At 38.9% G+C, this 21,135-nt stretch overlaps 1 protein-coding gene across 5 annotated transcripts in view; it reads right to left on the minus strand.

The window, feature by feature from the left end:
• Positions 1 to 12,986: 12,986 nt before the first annotated feature.
• Positions 12,987 to 21,135, minus strand: part of NLN (neurolysin) — a 41,205-nt gene continuing 33,056 nt past the window's right edge. For all 5 annotated transcript variants that reach the window (XM_075739419.1, XM_075739418.1, XM_075739415.1 and 2 more), the window contains 4 exons: positions 20,106 to 20,292; positions 18,633 to 18,761; positions 18,018 to 18,154; positions 12,987 to 13,500 (listed from right to left, as the gene is read on the minus strand). In XM_075739419.1, the coding sequence (XP_075595534.1) occupies positions 13,366 to 13,500; positions 18,018 to 18,154; positions 18,633 to 18,761; positions 20,106 to 20,292 (588 nt within the window). In that variant the 3' untranslated portion in view covers positions 12,987 to 13,365. The remainder of the gene's footprint in view (positions 13,501 to 18,017; positions 18,155 to 18,632; positions 18,762 to 20,105; positions 20,293 to 21,135) is intronic.

Consider the following 21,135-nt stretch of genomic DNA (forward strand, 5'->3'; position numbering starts at 1 on the left):
CACAGGTTACACATGTAGAGTTATACTTTGTGCTTGGGGAAAAGTCAAGTGCTTATTTAGATTCACTCCCTCCTTTTCTGCCAGCAGAATGAACAAAGTACTTTTGCAAACATAAAACATGTTGAGGTGGAAATAGCCGCAACAGAGGTAAAGAGGCGTCGCAGAGGCGTAACTGCTACTGGAAGACAAGGCATAGCCAGTACTTACGAAAAGACGTGAGGGGAACTTGTAACCTTCATGCTCAACCTGTATTTGCAATTTAAGAAGATTCAGGCTCTCTAATGACAATCTGATTAAAAATGAGTACAGAAATGCTACTTTACACTCCTCTCCATTCTGATGGCTCTTTTAGATGTATTAAAGATATATCAAAATAATCAGATATTATTCAAAGGTGTGCTGTTGCTTACACTGAAGTATCAATTTGCAAGTGAAGTTCAGAAAGTTTTCAAACACATTTCAGAATTCGTTAGCCTGAACTCATGATATTATCTAATTATTGATAAAACTTTGCAACACACAAATCTAATTAAATGTCAAGAACAAAATTATGCTTTCTTGTACTTTCTTTTAAACTAAGGCAATTCTTTTTCATTAAGTCTATAAAAGAAAATTAAGTCTCTGTTATCTTCTTAGACATCTTGTTGATTTTTATTTGTATGACATATGGCAATATTTTACAAATAAAGTCATTATTTCTTTTATATAACAAACCGAACAACCTCCCTCAGCCAAAATTTCTCCTTTGAGGATAACCAGCCTAAATCAGAAGAGAAAAAGCCAATATAAAACGTGTAATGCCTCAAAATTAGGTATCATCATACCAGTTAGATGCTAAGCTCTGGGATAATATCCTGAGTGAGATACAGAGCTAGAAATGGTTGAAAGATCTATTCTCTAACATCTAAAATTTTGCTTCTAAAAATTCCAATTCTGCTGCTGCCTAAATTTATTCTTTAGTTTTATGTTAAATTCTGCTTTCTTACCATAATGCTTCTGCACAAATCCTGAACTGCCTTCTTTTTAATTGTCAGCAATATTTTACACCTTTGATACAACTTGTCATTATAATTATTGTTGTACATAATTAAGTAACAGGAAAATTATATCAGCAACAGCAACATGTTATTGAGAGGAAATAATCTAGAGATGCATGATTTTTGCTACAGGTGTTGGCCAGCAATAATAATAAAAAAGGTATTAATATTTTAGGAACTTCGTTGATAACTAAACAAATGGTACTCTAGTAGACATACTAGGGATCATTCTACAGTAGCATAAGTGGTCACACCTGTGCAGCTTGCCAAACAATGTACTAAGTTACAGAACTGAGCCCATGTTAATCAAATACGTGTATCAGGCAAATAGGATTTCTAGTCTCCAAGGCTTCTCCAGCCCAGAAAGTGCTTAAAGAGGCTTGAATTGTCTCTTTTCTTCTTTTTGTTTTGAGATAGTCAGTCTTAGTCTCTGCTTTGAGTGTGGACTGTCCAAAGCAAAAAATTTGAAAACACAAAACTCTTCTGTCACCTTGTCAGTATCTGGGGACCAGGTCGCCTTTGGACATCAACAAGAAATGGTACTCCTTCTGCTACAGAACCAATCTGTCTCTTGCATCCTTGTTAGTTATCTTCTAATTTCAAGGTGCTTAAGAAGATAATATGTGAGACAGCAAATCTAACTTTCGCCATTCCAGCCTGGGCAATTGTTATAACTCAAGAATTTACAATGCCCAGACACCATTCCAGGCTTTAGACATGCTTTTGCAGAACTGGGGTAGAATTTTCCACCTAAGATTGACTTTTTTGCCTTGAAACTATGGATGGTTATAGTATATCTGCCTCTGTCCAGGAGAAACTCCATGAGACACAGTTATGTGACTAAACTGACTGGATTTTTCTCTGGTGTGCAGATAATCTTTCTGTATAATGAAGGCCTCTTTCCCTGTGATCCTAGATGATGTCTTGGAATTCATTAGCCAGTTCTCTGTTTTTTCTCAGCGATCGCCATTAGTTTTCTGTAAAGACTGTTAGAAGGTAGGTTTTGATTGGAAGTTTGGGGGGTTTTTTGTTTTGGTTTGGGGTTTTCTTTCCTCCACTGATCCTATCTCACTATCTCATAAGGGGTTCTGAATTTTGTTTTCACAGACCTCTGGGGGAGCAACCACTTCAGTAACATGTCATTCTTTCACCACAGCAAGCTTACCCTTGTAGACCAAATTTATGTTTGCCTAAGTAAGAATATCACCACCCTTAAGTTTCCCCCTAAAAACCCTGACCCACTGCATTGCAACTCAGACATCATGATATATTTCTATTCAGGCTGAACCAAGCATTTAGGAAGACCTCTTCCCTTTTTGTCTTCATGGCAGACAGGTTCCTAGGTACAGCTCTACTGAGAACTTACCACACTGGATAGCAGACGATACGACAGCAGTGCTCAAGTGAAACCAATTTGTGATTTAAGAAATTTCTATCAGAACTCAAGCAAATCCAATGCTGTCCCTAGGGAATGAGAGAGATGAAAGCCAGCCACCTTAGACCTAACTCATGCTTTTATCAAGCACCATGTCACCAAAGAAATGTGGTTCAATTCTTGAGAGCCATCCTAGACCAGAAATTCCTCCTTTAGGTCAAGGGGCATTGCTGCATGTCTCCAGCAGAGTAAACATGCATAGAGAAAACAACCTGAAGGAAAAAAGATGGTGATTTGCCAGGAAACCAGAAAATCTTCAGGGGTATGTTTGTCTATATTCAGATTCACGCTTGCTCAATCTTTCCCTCGCTCACTAAGTTCCATTAGAAATGGTGGAGGGGCCTGTGGCTGGGCTTACCCAGGGTTTACGATGGTTGACAGGAAAGAGAATGAGAATGTCCTTGTGGTAATAGATAAGGCATAAGCATACTTGGGCATGAGCACATTTGTAATGTGAGTATGTGTACAGACAACATATATACAACACCTTTCAAATTCTGATGATTTTTCTTTCCTGTAGAGGATGTGAGTTTATTTGTATAAAAGTAAAATTTCATTCTAAGGGGCAAATGCAGTTAATGTTATTAAGTTTAATTGCATTATATTCATTAATATTTTACAGATAGCTGATTTAAACCTTGTAATCTCTATGGGTCCTAATTCTGAATTTTCAATAGGATAAAATACTCTTACTCCTTGACTAGGCTTGAAATATAAAAACACACTTTTTAAAAATTATCAAGATGACTAAAATGCACTCCTCTCAAAACACAATGTGCCATATACGTGTACTTGAGACATTTCTCATTAATGTTTTAGGCCCAAACTCTTTCATGTTTAGAGTATGGGAGGAGTGGCCAACACATCAGAAGGCTGCGCTGCCATTCAGCGAGACCTGGACGGACTAGAGAGTTGGGCAGAGAGGAACCATATGAAATTCAACAAGGGCAAGGGTAGGATCCTGCACCTAGGGAGGAATAACCTCAGGCACCAGTACAGGTTAGGGGTCGACCTGCTGGGAAGCAGCTCTGCAGAGAAGGACCTGGGAGTCCTGGTGGACAGCAAGCTCTCCATGAGCCAGCAGTGTGCCCTCGTGGCCAACACAGCCAATGGTATCCTGGGGTGCATTAAAAAGAGCGTGGCCAGCAGGTCGAGGGAGGTTATCCTCCCCCTCTACTCTGCCCTGGTGAGGCCACGTCTGGACTTCTGTATCCAGTTCTGGGCTCCCCAGTTCAAGACAGACAGGGAACTACTGGAGAGAGTCCAGCAGAAGGCTATGAGGATGATGAGGGGACTGGAACATCTCTCGTATGAGGAAAGGCTGAGGGAGCTGGGTCTGTTTGGGCGGGAGAAGACTGAGAGGGGATCTCATCAATGCTCATAAATGTCTAAAGGGTGGATGTCTAGAGGAAGAGGCCAGACTTTTCTCAATGGTGCCCAGTGACAGGACAAGGGGAAACAGGCACAAACTGGAACTCAGGAAGTTCCATCTGAACATGAGGAAAAAGGTCTTCACTCTGAGGGTGACTGAGCACTGGAACAGGCTGTCCAGAGAGGTTGTGGAGTCTCCTTCTGTGGAGATACTGAAAACCCACCCGAATGCCATCCTGTGAGACCTGCTGTAGGTGATCCTGCTCTAGCAGGGGGGGTTGGACTAGATGATCTCTAGAAGTCCCTTCCAACCCCTGCCATTCTGTGATTCTGTGAATCTGTGATTCTGTGATTCTGTATAAAATCACAGTCCTTGTCAAAATCTTCTATTACTGATAATATTCATAACATTTTATACATTACATGGTTGTATAAATCTGACTAGACTTCTGAACTTTTGCCAGATTTTGATTGTAACTTATCTTGGTTGGTGACCCATGACCACTTCTTAGCAAATACGGAGTACAATAAAAGAATAAGGAGAAATACAATTGCTCAGTTCTTTGCCAAGTGCTTCTCCCAAGTTTAAAGTGTACATCTCAGCTAATGGGTTGACTAAATTCCTGAAGAGAGTAACACCTTAATGGAGAGGTGCGTGTGAGGGGGAGAGGACAAGTTTTTGGCCTGATAGTGAGTCCAATCAGAAAGTACTAGTTCTGCACAAAGAAGTCATCTGTTTCCTAACCGAAATCTGGAAATTCAAAGGGGACAACTTAATGAAGAAAAAGCAGCTAACTTTGGCTAGTTAAAAATCTTATTTGTAACAGTAACTTTGGTATACTACTCAGTTTCTACTTCTACAGAAAAGAAGTCTGTCTTCTTCTGTCTTCTTCAACCAGAAATCAAAGGATAAGTTTATCCTCTGTTATATGGAAAAACATTTGTCTGCTCAGTTTTCTTATAAGCACTTGTAAATCTCACAATTATCCAGTTAAAGAAAACTACTTCAGGTTAAAATGTTTGCTTAACTTAACAATACTTCCTCCATTTGCTTTTGCTTTCCATTAGTGGTTTAGAAGGCAAGAAGCCCTCGGCAGTGAATTACATTGGGTAGTTTTACACCTCTGCCCTGCATAAATATGCAACAATCTTTTTTGTTAAGATTTACAGAATTGTAGAGTTTTAAAGGGAAAAAGGTATATAAAATCAATCTAATTTGTATATCACCAGCCATTCCATTTCACTCAGTTACTCTAAATGAAGTCTAATACATTGTGTTTGGTGAAAGCGTATCTCCTAGAAGAGCTTTCACTTATCTTGATTTGAAGACATTAAGAGCTGACAATGGTATCAATTTTCTGAGCAATTTGGCCCAATAGTAAGCTGTTAAAAATGCTGTTATTTTCTCTCTGAAATGACTGACCTCAGCTTCTAGCTGACATTCTCCTACTAAAGACTAAAGAGCCTTTAATATATAATGGCAATACCTAGAAACTATAATTCAGTCATCACAGAATCTTTTTTTTTTTTCCTAATCTGAAAAGATAATGCATATGAAAGTCTTCCTTTGAACGTTCTCCAGCTCTCAGGTAAGCTCTGTGGCAGCACTCTTCTGCCCTTTCTCCAGTTTCCATACTGGATCAAACAGCAGGTTGATCTGATACAACATCCTATCTCTCGCAGTGGCTAAAAGCAGATGTCTAAAAGAAGTAGGAATAGGGCTGCCATATATGTTATTTCCTGCAATATTATTCTCATCTTCACCATCTGCTTTGCAGGGACTTCCTGAGGATGAAAAGGGGCTTATGTATTTAAATACCCTCCATGGTTTTCTCTTCTAAAACCAGAACTTGTTGAGTCTTATTTAGAACCCATGTAAACCTATCACCTCAACAATATCCTTAGCAAGGAGTTCCACAGCTTAACTATTCTACATACAGAACTGTGTTGATATGGAATAACAAGTTAAAAATCAGGACATCAAAATTGTGTGCAATTGCTGTGCCCATTTTACTGCTATGGTATACAGAAATAGCATCAGCAACCCGCTCTTACGCAATATTCTTGCACTCATCCATCATGAGATTGCCTAACCATTTTTGCTGTAGTCTCATAACAATTCAGAATGAACTGACTACTATACCCAGCCTCTAGGTACTTTCAGAAGTCAGTACTTTCCAGAATACAATCCATCAAGCTGTAGTTTAAACGTACATTTTTAGTTACTACAGACATGTTACATGTTATTTTGCTCATGCTATAGAAATTTTTAGGCTGAATGCCCAAAGCTTTCAAACAATCCAAATAATTCTGTGTGACTGCTTTTTTTTATTCATTTTCTTACAAATTTTATCACCAGTGATTTTATATTACTGGCCTTTACTGATCTCTGAAGCACTTAGATCACTGTACCCTGTTCAACCATAATTCTACACCAACAAGAACTCTCTGAGAAAAGTTAGCTCTTCTTAATCCATTTTACATATTCTGTATTGATACCATATAGAGTTATTTCAAATGAAAATACACAGCACCAAGTCAAATACCCTTTACATAAATCTCTCTACAATCACCTTTACCAGTCTTGTAATGGCCATAAATTATTATATCAGTGTGACAAAACTTGTTTTTCATAAAAACACTTGCACTGTATGAATTACACTCATTGTTTAATTTGTCAGCAGGAGAAACATGTTTATTCTTTCCCACTCTTTTGCTGAAGCCGGATTTCAAGCTATGTGACCAGTAGTCACCTGTCTGCTCTTTTTGAATGCTGGAACTCATTAGCACTGTTCTAGTACAACGGCATATGCCTGGTATACCAAGATTAACAGCACTGGGAGAAAAATCCCCAACCACCAGTTCTTGTAGGTTCATAGAGTACTAGTCATTCAATCCCACTCATGTAAAAATGTTTATTCTTAGTAGGTATTGCTTAATATCCTCCTCACTTAATAATGGACTGGAAAGTACCCCATTGTTCTCATATGATATGATTATATCACATTGCTTCTTTCTAAATGCAGAAGAGAAACAGTAATTAAACATTGTCCTTTTAATCATTTGCAATATTAGCATTTCCATCTACTAAAGGGTTGTAACACAAATGGGTTTATTAGTTCTTAATATGTTGTTATACAACATATTGGCTATATATATTGGCCATAATCCTTTCATCCTTTTTTTTTGTTGTTGTTGGGAGTTTTAGCCTTCTTTATAATTTTTAACACTTTACAATTCCTCATTTGATAACCATTTCCTACTCCTGACCTTCCACTTCTGTTTTGTTTATTTTTAATTGCTGTTTTTACTGGTGAACAGATTGGTTCTTAGTCAGAATTGTTCTCAAAAAATTTAAAGTTGTGAAGTTGTGGGATTTGGCCAATTGAATTTTAAAGACATACATACAACTCCTCATTCACAAATTTTCTTCCAATACTTTTACTCATTGATTATCTTAGCACTTTTATCTTTAGTCTTTTTAATTCATCAGGAGTATAGTGCAAGCAAGTACTGGTTGAGTCTATCCTCTGTTAATCAACACTGAAGAAAAGTAGGTCATGATTATTGGTTTCTAGGCAACCACTAACTTCCAATTCATTTAATTAATTTGTCTTTATCTATCCTAATTAGGTCCAAAATAGATTGGTTGTTGTTTGGTACCACGTCTTTTGTATCATCTACATTTTTTACAATGGCTAACGATGATTAGCTATACAGGATTTCCAGCATAGGCCCCACAAACTGAACTTCCCCCATAACATCACACTTTTTTCCTTCCACTATGGGAAACTATTATTAAAAATATATGCATGAAGAAAATAGTGGTGAAACAAAAAATAATTTCCAGATGTCAGGAAGAAGCACAAGTATTCAAGCAACAAGCTGGTGCATAATCTCACCTTTGGCGTGCAAATAAAAAGATAAGAAATCTGTTCATAGACAAGTGTGTCTTGTTTCTAATTCCTTTCTTTTCCTTTGACTTGTGCTACCACAGATTCAAAGATTGGCAGGGGTTGGAAGGGACCTCTGGACATCATCTAGTCCAACCCCCCCTGCTAGAGCAGGATCACCTACAGCAGGTCTCACAGGATGGCATTCGGGTGGGTTTTCAGTATCTCCACAGAAGGAGACTCCACAACCTCTCTGGACAGCCTGTTCCAGTGCTCAGTCACCCTCAGAGTGAAGACCTTTTTCCTCATGTTCAGATGGAACTTCCTGAGTTCCAGTTTGTGCCTGTTTCCCCTTGTCCTGTCACTGGGCACCATTGAGAAAAGTCTGGCCTCTTCCTCTAGACATCCACCCTTTAGACATTTATGAGCATTGATGAGATCCCCTCTCAGTCTTCTCCCGCCCAAACAGACCCAGCTCCCTCAGCCTTTCCTCATACGAGAGATGTTCCAGTCCCCTCATCATCCTCATAGCCTTCTGCTGGACTCTCTCCAGTAGTTCCCTGTCTGTCTTGAACTGGGGAGCCCAGAACTGGATACAGAAGTCCAGACGTGGCCTCACCAGGGCAGAGTAGAGGGGGAGGATAACCTCCCTCGACCTGCTGGCCACGCTCTTTTTAATGCACCCCAGGATACCATTGGCTGTGTTGGCCACGAGGGCACACTGCTGGCTCATGGAGAGCTTGCTGTCCACCAGGACTCCCAGGTCCTTCTCTGCAGAGCTGCTTCCCAGCAGGTCGACCCCTAACCTGTACTGGTGCCTGAGGTTATTCCTCCCTAGGTGCAGGATCCTACCCTTGCCCTTGTTGAATTTCATATGGTTCCTCTCTGCCCAACTCTCTAGTCCGTCCAGGTCTCGCTGAATGGCAGCGCAGCCTTCTGATGTGTTGGCCACTCCTCCCAGCTTAGTGTCATCAGCAAACTTGCTGAGGGTGCACTCTGTCCCCTCATCCAGGTCATTGATGAATATGTTGAATAAGACCAGACCAAGCACTGACCCCTGGGGCACACCACTAGCTACAGGCCTCCAACCAGACCCTGCACTGCTTATCACAACCCTCTGAGACCTGCCATTCAGCCAGTTCTCAACCCACCTCACTGTCCACTCACCCAACCCACACTTCCTAAGCTTGCTTATGAGGATGTTACGGGAGGCATTGTCAAAAGCCTTGCTGAAGTCAAGGTACACAACATCCACTGCTCTCTCTTTATCCACTGAGCTCGTCATGCCACCATAGAAAGCTATCAGATTGGTCAGGCATGATTTCCCCTTGGTGAATCCATGCTGACCACCCCAATAACCTCCTTCTCCTCCACAGGCTTATTGATGACCCCCAGAATAAGCTGTTCCATCATCTCTCCAGGGATGGAGGTGAGGCTGACTGGCCTGTAGTTTTCTCGGTCCTCCTTCTTGCCCTTTTTGAAAACCAGAGTGACATTGGCTTTCCTCTTGTCCCCAAGCACCTCTCCTGATCTCCATGACCATTCAAAGATGATTGAGAGCAGCCTAGCAATAACATCTGCCAGCTCCCTGAGAACTCATGGGTGCATCCTGTCAGGGCCCATGGATTTGTGGATGTCAAATTTGGCTAAATGTTCTCTAACCCGATCCTCCTTGGCCAAGGGAAGGTCTTCCTTTCGCAAGACTTTCTCTCCTACTGCCACGGTCTGGGTTTCCTGAGGGCCGGCCTTAGCAGTAAAGACTGAAGCAAAGAAGGCATTCAGTAACTCTGCCTTCTCTGTATCCTCCTGATGTCTACCTCCCTAATCCTTGTCAGTTACCACTCACCATGCAAATAGCTCTACACTTCCGGAAAACCCCTCTAGGAGTCTCCATTTAACTCAAATACCCCTCACCACCTCCAAAGGTTATTTGGAAATCATTTGTTTTTTCAGAGAGGAAGCTGAGATCTTGACCTTGTGATTCACTTCTTGTTGCAATAATTTTACTTCTCCCATACCAAATGACTGCAGCCATTAGAATTAGTTGCTGCTAGCTTATCTGTTAAAACAAGGTTTAACAAAGTTGTTTGTCAAACAAGGTCAGCAGTTGACTGACCCAGATTACTGATTAAAATAAGGAAGTTCTTTTTTCTGCAATATTGTTATATTATTAATAATAACATACAACAGAGAACTATTTGTATAGGAAAACCAACTGTAGTAGTATTAGAAGCTCAAATGACAGTCAATACTCCAAATATTTCTATAAACATGGACTCTCTACATCTTAATGCTCTCTTTATTAAGTCAGTGTAACAACCAATAGCCACCACAGCTTAGAGAGCAAAGTTTAAACTTTTTCTTCAGGCTGCTTTTACCATATAGGTTTGACCACATGACTTGGAAGCAATCCAGAGACAGCCTATATGCTGGACCTACATCAGACAAATAAGCACGGGCTGCTGAGGCCATCACCATCTTGTAACCCAGTTGTATGACCAACCCATTCTATCTTTTGCAGTGAAGCAGCAGAATGAGAAAGCCACTGCCTGTTAGCCACTTCCTGAATGGTTATCACCACTCTCTCCCAAGTCTTCCATTTTACCCTTTCCCTTTCACTTGAAGCTTATGTTGTGAAGTGAGCCAAAGTCCACTTTGAATTCATGACAGAGGAAAAAAAAAATCCTAAATACAACTAAATTCTAAACAGATACATTACTAACTTGGACAAGCAGCTGTTTGTTACACACTAAGATTATAAGTTACTTTTTCAGTTATTACAGTGAATAAATAAACGTAGGCTTTTGCTGTTTTGAAATTTAATTCAGTGGAATCGTGAGTCTACCAACTCTAAAATAGGGAGGGTTTTGCCAGATACCTAACTCTTGGCATGCTTGAATGTATGTGATTGTTTCTGTGCAGCATCGAGGTAATTAACTCATGTTTCCACAGCAGAAGTGTTCCCCATTTTCTTTATGTCACAGCCTTAGCATAGTGTCAGAATAAGTTGTTTCCTATACAAAGTTTCATGCCTGTGATAGCTGCAAAACCAGAAAAGATGTCTTTCTCCAGGTTATCTTTTCCATTCCAAGATCAGGTCATTACAGTAAGGAATGTGAACATGAACTTGATTCAGAAGGCTCCACGAAGCCAATATAAAAATTACCAGACAAGTTTGATATGTTGCCACATTAAGGTGTTTCAGAAGCACTTCAGAACATACCTATTAAGCTCCTGTGTTGAGTGCAGTTTTAGCCATAAGATGATCTGCCTTAATTATTACCTTATGCAAACTGAGGGAACTAGCTTCTACAAAAACAAATTACAGAAAACTCTATTCTATGCAACAGGTATAGAACATAACACTTTCATTTGTGGTCACTATGTAGTTTATGTTTTTCTCCTCTCTACACACATGGATATCCAGCTGATGCTAACAAACTGTACAACCATGTAGGCATTTTCACCTACATGTAATAACAGACATTCTCCTGTACTTCAATATCTTAGTTACTATATACTATATAGCACACACACTCTAAAGAACAGGAAAATAAGTCAAATTATCATCATTATCATCAGTACTGTCCTAGATCTAACTTTTAAATCATCACATAACTTTTTGTCATCACATATTTTTTGTTTACAATAATTACCTTTGCAATTATCTACCTTGATCTGAGCTTGCCAGTTTATGCAGTGAAAGGTCTCCCTCATGTGGAAATCTGCCTACCAACTGTAAAATAAAAACTGCATTTTGCTTCTTAAGAAAGTTTCCATTGCTTAGATTTGCAGATTCATTTTTGGAAAGTATCACTTAGTATATTTTTTTTACAACATTTTAGTTCATTTGAACTATTGTTAAAGCATGAAAGGGAAAAAAAAGCATTTATAAGTTTGCAATAATTTAAACACTTTTACAAAGAAAGCAAAATACATTCTGACTGGATTTTGAAGTAAGGGAAATTAATCTAGGCAAAATTCACGTTTTTGGATAGTTTTGCATCGATCAGTTTCCTCAGCTTTCCTTTATAGCTGTTCTGAATACCATTCACGATGTTCTCATAGATGTGATTTTCATGTATCACATTTTCATGACCCATTATCACATTTTCATGCAGAACTGTGGTCTAAAACTGTAACTGACTAGGAGAGTTAGAATTGACTTAATTATATGCTCTGCTAAGATGACATAGTTAATATGCTTTAGCCACAAATATTTATGTCCCCTCACATCTGTAACTAGTGTGGTTCAAAAATAAGTCCTGTCAAAATTTCCTTTTCTAATACCAGTTAAGCTCCCTTCCCTCCACCCCATTCCCAGTTTAAATGCTTGAAAAGAAAAAGACACAAAGTTTCAACTGAACACTCACAATTGTGATTTTTACCCCCTGAAACACACAGATTTGACCCAAAGTGAATGCTTTCAGTTTTATTTTGCTAGAAAAAGAGGAAGTCTTTTGAGTTGACCAGGCACATTTTCTTATTTTGCAGTTGAGCAAACAGAAATACCAACCATGTTTGCAGCTATAATTAGTTTGTTCATATACATGTTGTAATACCAAAACCAAAGTAAGGTGTTATAACTAAAGACAAGAAAAGTGCACTTGTATTAGCAGTTTCATTTGGGTGGTGTAGAGTTGACTTGTAAGAGTCATTTTTTCCTGATTCCCTGATTACTTTCACACTCCCATAGCTGAAATAATTAAGTTTATGAAACTTTTTCTGTAGCACCCATGCATGCCACATTGGAAAGGAACAGCAAAATCTTAAGATTGACTTTTACCATTCCCACCAGGAACATAGTTTTCCTTCCAATGTATCTCAAAATACATCACAAACCAACTGAAACCATTATAGTTGCTCACGTATAACTTTTCAGTGCCAATGTTGATCTGATTTGGAAAACAAAGACCTGATTTTTGATCATCAACAAAAAAGAAAAAGTGGTGGAAGAACTGCCAAGGTCATAGATTTTGGTTGTTTTTCCTCAATGAAGGGAAGAAAATGGTAGGGTTTTTTGCTTTTTAGTTATACTGTGTAAGTTTATAAATGATGCAAGAATTTACCATGCATCAGAATGAAGTCTAAAAGTATCACACAAGTATCTCTGCTGTAAAGCTGTCTGGGGCAGGTTCTCAGACTTGAATATGTCGAGGAAGCTAGACTGAACCCAAACCATGATGAAATCAAGCACACTTCCTCTCCAAAGACATTTGTGAGCAATCGATACAACAGAAGAATACACAATAAGAATGAATCTGTTTCTTTTATTGCTGGTAGTGTCCTTTTTTTCCCCTCCAGTTTTAAAATTCGTTCACAACACATAGTTTAAGTGCATCTATTAAAAGACAAACTCCCCATACTGATTAGTATTATTTCATAACAATTCAAAAAAGTTCCCATCCAAATTCCTCAGCTTCTGCACATCTCAGAATTTTTTTCCCTGATACGTTGAGTTTTGTAGTCCTATGCAATTTAAAAAAAAATCAAATTTTTATTCATACAATGAAAAAAATCATCAAAGAGTGACACAATTTCCCTAGAGTGATACATAGTTAAGATGCGAAATACACTGACATTTCCAGCTCATTCCGTACTTATATGCCGTTACAAAGGAACCATAATTTTACTGAACACATAATCCCTTACTCAATAGGAAAGCTCTCTGGCTTGGTTTACGCTCCAAGAAATTTTGTAGCATATCCATCCCATCCAAAGATCCTCCAGGTTTCAAAATGAGGTTTCTGTATTTCATACCAGCCTGATAAAAGGTAAAGCAGAATTTTAGTATTTCTTATCTTGCAAACTGCTGCTTTTCTGTATTTGTTGTATATTTAAAAATCTACGCATGATTAAACACCTTCCATCCTTCCAGATTTTCTTAATACCAAATCAGGATACACAACAAGTATAATTTATACCTGCTGGAAGAACTCAAGAGAGAAGCAATTTATTTTATTCTCAAAGAAGTCTTTTTTCTTCTGGTTTTACACTGTTTTGGAAGTTACAATCACAACTCATCCGGAAGACATTCTATAAAGCATCACACACACACACAATCTCCACACAATCTTCAGTGATGGATTATTCCCATGACTGACTGGCAGGAAAAGGGAACCTAACATCCATTCTCTTAGTTGATGATTTCCCTTTCTTTAATCTCTGTTTGGAGAACAGAGACAGATAGATAGATACAGCATTGAGGAATGACATGGCACATACACACATATTATATACATAGTAGTATATATAGTATATACAAACACATTTAACTCTGCCATTAAAGTATCTTATAGTAATGGAGATTTAACTCAGATTTTATTTTCAGGAAGAAAACATTATTACTTCAGAAGGAATGGATTCCATTAAAAAGAATGAACCAAGCTTCTGAGACAACAGTAAGTAAAGATAACAGTAAGTAATTAACCTTTATTAACAAGAGGTCATATTTTAAAGAACATATCTGGAGAATTTTGGGCTTCTGAGACATGACTATCAATGAGAAAATATTTTACATGCAGAGGTCTCAGATGCTTCTGATATTGAAGAAAACAATGTTCTTCCTTTTAGTCACTATATATACACATATATACTTCCCACACATGTCAAAGCTATGAGAGTACAGGACTACACCACTTCCTGATAGCTGTACTGCAAAAACAAGCATAGGCCTTTTTAACCAATGGACTTCCATGACTTAACTGCATTATCAATCACATTGTCTGAATTAACAGCTGGAAAAACCTAACATGCAAAAATAATCATAATTCACTGAAGCATTGCTTATACTTCATTATTTGTGTTAGTTTCCTGAACATTAGCAGCAAATGAAGATACTGTTCCTTGTAGTTTAAAAGTGGTAGTTGAGTAGACTTGAGTCTTTGCTGTTGTCTCTCCAGAGCCAGCACATTGCTCAGTTCTAGGGAGACCAGAAGTTATTTCAGATGATGTGCAAGAATTGAGGAGCGTGACGACCAGTGAAGTTAAAGTTTAGTGTTTGCTGAAGAATTTTTATAAATACAGGCTCTGGAACTAGTTTCTATAACTGTTGCTCAAAACAGGAAGAGAGGTTTTATTCTAACAGGAAGAGGTAAGCCAAATTTCTAAAAGTCTTAGTCATAATACCATTACCTTTTTCCTTTCCTGCTGTTCTGAAGACTATTCTAAATCTAGATATAATAAAATATGAATAACTACAAAAATAATACTGGTATCTATTATTTGTTTATAAAAGATTGTTTGTCCCATCCAATGAAACTCTAATAGACTTACATGGAATACAAAGAAGGAAAACAAGCTGAAGGAGAACCGATTTGTGAAGGTGGCATTGCTCTGAAGAGGGAGGGAAAAATCTCTACAAAATTACCCTGAAGTAGTATCAGCATTCGAGCAAAGTGTGTGTGCACACACATATGGTAGAGTGACACACACACAAATAATAACTTTTCCTCCTCACTTCTTAGCCTGGATAGCAGGCTTCAAATTCAAAGAGGCACTAGTTGCCTTTTAGCTGAACTGTAGCAAATATTCACTCCTAGCATAAATAAATTATTCTCAAAGCCTCCCATACACAGACAACGGAAACAAAGATCCTCACAAAAAAAAAAAAATCAGAATAAAAGGCACTTTCATCCCTCAGGAGAAGTACAGGTCACAAAGAAATTCTGCCAAGCTATAGCCTAGGATTTTGACTATACAGTCACTCAGCAAAGAGTTTTGAGAGTAGGGAGTACATCTAAAAGAAAAAAAAGGTCTGGGAGATCTTTTCAGAACAGGGAACTGACACCAAGTCCCACAAGTCTGGCACCAACACCCTTATCCATCTCTCCAAACTGCAAACAGTTAAAAAAAACCCAGCAAGTCTCACCCCTACCCAAACACCATTTTTAAGATCCACATGAACAGCATTTTATTAAAGTTACTTTATTCTTTCATTTAACTTGCCATTTCTTCTCTCCTGCTCTTACTGAGTGACAACTTTCCCATTGAATAAGCAAGAGTGCTTATTCTCACATGTACCTGTCATGAATCCCTAGCACTTCAAAATCAATCTTGACCTCCAAACCTTTCGTCACCTCTCTTCTCAAACTATTCAGCTTGCTGCTTTTCTTTATAAAATCCCTTTTGGGTTTTATTGGCCTAACTACTGTCTCAGTTTTCTGGCCCCTACCCTGTCTCCTCTTTGGACTCCTCTCTTAGTCCAGGTCAATGTCTCATCTTTTTTTCTTTCTCCACCCTCTAGAGGGAGGGACAGTTCTAGAAGTTCTGGTTGCTTTGATAATGAAAGGGAAGAATGAGGGCAAATTCCAGGAGAGGAACAAGAAAGTCAAGCACTTTCTAGTCTCTCCTTTACTTCTCTCTTGCATACATTTACTGAAGGGAAGTAATAGTGCTGGCTGCTGAATCCAGAAGACAGACAGATAGAAGGATCAGGAAAACTGCAAGGTTTTTCCCATGATAGAACTACAGTGTCTCGACTCACAAGTCTAATACTATAATCTCTGAAAAATAAAAAAAGGTTGCCAGAGTTGGCAGGACTATTAACCACATCACTAGCTATCCTTTCTGTCTGCTGGAGGCAGAAGAGGCTGGAAAATTACACAAGGGAAAAAAACCCCAGTAAATCTAGAACGGGTCACTGATTTGAACTTCAAAAGCCACTTGGGAGAAAAACTAAAGAGAAAAATTTGCAAGTTATACTGTGCTGTGAAAGATCAAAATAAATTCAGTTTTCTAAATAATAACTACATAAAAGTACCACACACTTGAGGTACTATTAATGGAAATAGAGTACCATTATCATACAGCTTTCATAGCAGAAGAATATGCTCTTGCAATGGAGCAATATGTTTTTTCAGTCTAAAATTAGAGGAAGACATTAGTCAATGCAACACAATGTCTTCAAAGTGTCATAACATAGTATTAAATATATGACTATGTGTGTTGGGTTTGCATGGCAAGGTTTTGGCAGCAGGGGGGGCTACAGGGGTGGCTTCTGCGAGAAGCTGCCAGAAGCTTCCCCTGTGTCTGACAGAGCCAATGCCAGCCGGCTCCAAGACGGACCCGCCGCTGGCCAAGGCCAAGCCAATCAGCGCCTCTGTGATAACATATTTAAGAAGAAAAAAAAAACAGCTAGAGAGAGCTTTTGCAGCCAGAGAGAGGAGTGAGAAGATGTAAGAACATCTGCAGACACCAAGGTCAGTGCAGAAGGAGGGGTAGGAGGTGCTCCAGGCCCCAGAGCAGAGATCCCCCTGCAGCCCGTGGTGAAGACCATGGTGAGGCAGGCTGTCCCCCTGCAGCCCATGGAGGAAGGATGAGGGGGTGTAGCGATTCCACCTGCAGCCCGTGGAGGACCCCACGCTGGAGCAGGTGGAGGCACCTGAAGGAGGCTGTGGCCCATGGGAAGCCCACGCTGGAGCAAGCTCCTGGCAGGACCTGTGGACCCGTGGAGAGAGGAGCCCACGCCAGAGCAGGTTTGCTGGCAGGACTTGTGACCCCATGGGGGACCCACGCTGGAGCAGTCTGCTCCTGAAGGTCTGCACCCCGTGGGAGAGACCCACGCTGGAGCAGTCCGTGAAGGACTGTAGCCTGTGGGAGAGACTCACATTGAAGAAGTTCGTGAAGGACTGTCTCCCATGAGAGGGACCCCATGCTGGAGCAGGGGAACGATGAGAGGAGTCCTCCCCCTGAGGATGAAGAAGCGGCAGAAACACCGTGTGATGAACTGACCGTAACCCCCATTCCCCGTCCCCCTGTGCCGCTGAGGGGGACGGAGGTTGAAGCCGGGAGTGAAGTTGAGCCTGGGAAGATGGGAGGGGTGTGGGGGGGTGTTTTTAAGATTTGGTTTTATTTCTCATTGCTCTACTCTGTTTTGCCTAGTAATAAATTAGATGAATTCCCTCTCTAAGTTCGGTCTGTTTTGCTCGTGACGATAATTAGTGAATGATCTCTCCCTGTCCTTATCTTGACCTGCAAGCTTTCATTATACTTTTTCTCCCCTGTCTAGTGAAGGAGGGGAGTGACAGAGCGGCTCTGGTGGGCGCCTGGCCCCCAGCCAGGGTCAACCCACCACACTATGTAAGAATTGTATTAAACCCCCCAAAATTTAAGGTGATTTTCTAAACTAAGTCATCTATACACCTTTTTGTTGTTGTTGATCTAAACTTGACAGGTACAGACATACTTGAGATGTTATACCTATGGATCATGATTGTAATAAATGTGGTTTAAGAGACAAAGTGCAACAAAAGTCTTTAGTAAAAAGTGTTCATCACTTACCTTTGGATTCATTATTCCTTCTTGCTTAAAGCAGCTATAAAAAATGTCCATGGAAAACACTTCACTCCACAGGTATCCATAGTACTGACCATCATAACCACCTGCCAGATGTCCAAAAGTAGCTGGCATGTTTGTTCCTTGAAAAGTAGATTAACATGAATTTATTTAAATCAAATGCAGTTATTTGATGTATACAGTACTTCAAGAATAAATTAATAAGGAATTTGTATCAACTACTTTGAAACTTCAAACCTAAAGGGTCTGAGTATGCCTCTAAAAGTATGGGTCATATTCTGTTGACTACAAAAGAAACTCAGTTTCCCACTTTAGCCTATTTGAGCATCCAACACAGATGTAACAGAACATCTAAAGTGGTATTCACGTCACTCTAAAATGTAACCTGCAAAAGATTAAGTTTTATATTTACCTTCATCTTCCTTCAGAAGAGATCATTCAGATCACCCCAAGTTTCCAAGTAATTATTTCAGCTTCATAAAGTACATTCTTTTATAGGCAACAATTCGGATTTTTTGTAGGCCAAGCATTATTGGGAAAGAAAGTCATGTTTAATCAAACCATTTGGACATGCTATATAAAAGCTTCATACTGACATACCTGGGGTGGCAGGAATTCCTAGAGTCTCCATACAGTACTTGGCATATTCATCTGCTGGGTCAACTGATGGCTTTGTATGCAGTGCCTGGTCAACTTTGCTCAAAACAATCTGACGGAGGGTTAAAAGGCCTAAGTGGGTAAGAACATTTAATTAACTATCATCAAAGTAGCTGGAGTTTCTTTAGCACATTTTATTCAAAGATCTCAACATGCATCCTAAATTATTAGAATTTTAACTAGGGAAAAAACTTGGAGTTATGTCATTCCCTTTGAATTCCTTCAGTTACAAAAGTTGAGAGGCATATTTTTAATAAAGGAATTGTCATTACAAGCTACATCTTTTCAAATGTTATTTTCCTCACAGAACAAGACCAAAATAAGGCAGATATTTTAAAAGCAAATTTAGTATTTAAAATTATGTTTTCAGCTGTTTTCACTTCCAGTATACCATTTCATTCAGGGCTTGCACAGATGACAGTAAGTATGCCTACCTTAAGACACTCCAAAGAACAGCAAGAACTGCTGCTGCAGCTGCTGTAGGCCTTCTTGAAAAAGCTATAAGCTTTTTGAGCTTTTACTCAGAAAAAATGCCTATGTACCTACAGTGCCTGTACAAGACAGAAGGACAGGAACTTCTTGTTCAGGATAGGGAAGCAGTATGAAATAAACAGCAGTGGCTTAATGACAAATTGTATCATAAATGGGTAAGGCTATGATATTGGGGAGAGTTCTGATTACAGGCACAGAGGGGTGAGAGTGACAGAATAACACTGAAATGATAGGCAATGACATGAGATTACAGTCTCGGTTTGGAGACAGATGAAAGGTCGTACAAGATGTGGAAGGAGAAGAGAATTGGGACCATAGTTTGGGAAGACAGTATATCTACCAGGAAGGTAGAGAACATGGATTTAAGGATCTGGATTGAGAAGTTAAGATGCTGTTTGAGCAGTGCAGGACTACAGTGCTTCTGTCTGGGATGTGCTATGTATGTTCAGTAAGTTTGCAAACAACTTTAATGTTTGTCAAATGTCATGTGTAAATCAAATGTAGATGATACATGTAGAAAATGTGATACTGTATTCATGCATGGTGCCTGCCCTGGGCTACCAGAAAAAAAAACATAACCAAAAAAACAACAGAAAACCCAGGACCTTCCTCCTCACCCCTAATTTTAAATGAGCGAAGTTGGTAGGTAAAAAAGTCACATGGAGAGGAATGTAAAGTCCTGTGTGTAGTCTGAAAAAATCAGAGCTGCTACTGTTCCTGCAAATAGTGGTGTCTGACATCATAGCCTTTACTAATGGTGGTACCCATGCAGATAAACCCAGAAAGACAGTGATGAGTGTACTCACAAAAGAAATGCCATGGGCTTGTTATATTTGTCTTTAACGTGTCCCACCAATTTTTTTAATGATATATTTTCATACATACACTGTGTGGAGAGAGGGGAGTATTAGCCAGTATTATTACCTGTATTAGCCAGTCTAGAGGCAGCAAGTTTCTCAAGGAGAGTGTCTGCAACATGGCTCTCATCTTTATAATGTCTTGACATTTGCTGTAGTGGTTCTTTTTCCCACACCCAGTTCTCAAACATTTGTGATGGAACCTCTACAAAGTCTGTTTCCACATTAGTTCCACTAAACCTAGCAAAATCAGTCTAAAAGGAAAAGCCATTGTATTAAATGAAAATAGAAGCCAGGATTTCTAGCAGAATATAAACTTTCAGATGCCAAAATTTCAGTGTTAATCACAGTAAAAGGAATCATTTGAACAGGTCAATAATAACAACAACAATAACAAAAATTAATTTTAAAGAAAGGAGGGCAAAAATTCAGATATAAGACTATTGCCAAGTGACAAAATAGATTACTCAGTAGTTATTTACTGCATTCTCTACTGGTATGAAACAGTACTACAGTTTTCTTATTATTGATTTTTACCATTTAGGTTATGACAGCAATATGAATGTTTCCATGTTGTCTTATGACAATGATATAATTCATAAATTGTTATAAAATTTTGTTGTATTACCCCACAGTAAAATAATAAACACCAATTATACACTTATAGAATTGTTTATTGTATTACAGTCGACTGCATGGATTCAAAGTTTTTACCTGACCAACTTATCCTATTCAGCTTTGCCCTAACTGTCTTCATTCATAAGGCTTAACATATAGCACAATTTCTTGGGCCAGTAATACATGGTCTGAAAGAAATGAATCCTAGCAAGTTTATTCATGAAAGGTCTCCAAATCTGACACTCAATCACACATAGAAGAATCTTCCTTCTGAAAGCCAAGCATATTACAGCTTTTTATTTTTTACTTTAGTATCGTCAATCACTTCATGTTTAAAAAGCCCCTCTAGATAATAATTTTGAAGAAAAGTTTTGTACTGTTAAAAATCTTCATTAAAATATATTCCAAATCCAAAATATTTCTAAAAAGAAATTATCACTTTTGAAAGACATTTGTTCAAATGCCAACAGAAGTTATTT

This window comes from Balearica regulorum, chromosome Z, assembly GCF_011004875.1.
Source record: "Balearica regulorum gibbericeps isolate bBalReg1 chromosome Z, bBalReg1.pri, whole genome shotgun sequence".
Classification (NCBI taxonomy): domain Eukaryota; kingdom Metazoa; phylum Chordata; class Aves; order Gruiformes; family Gruidae; genus Balearica; species Balearica regulorum.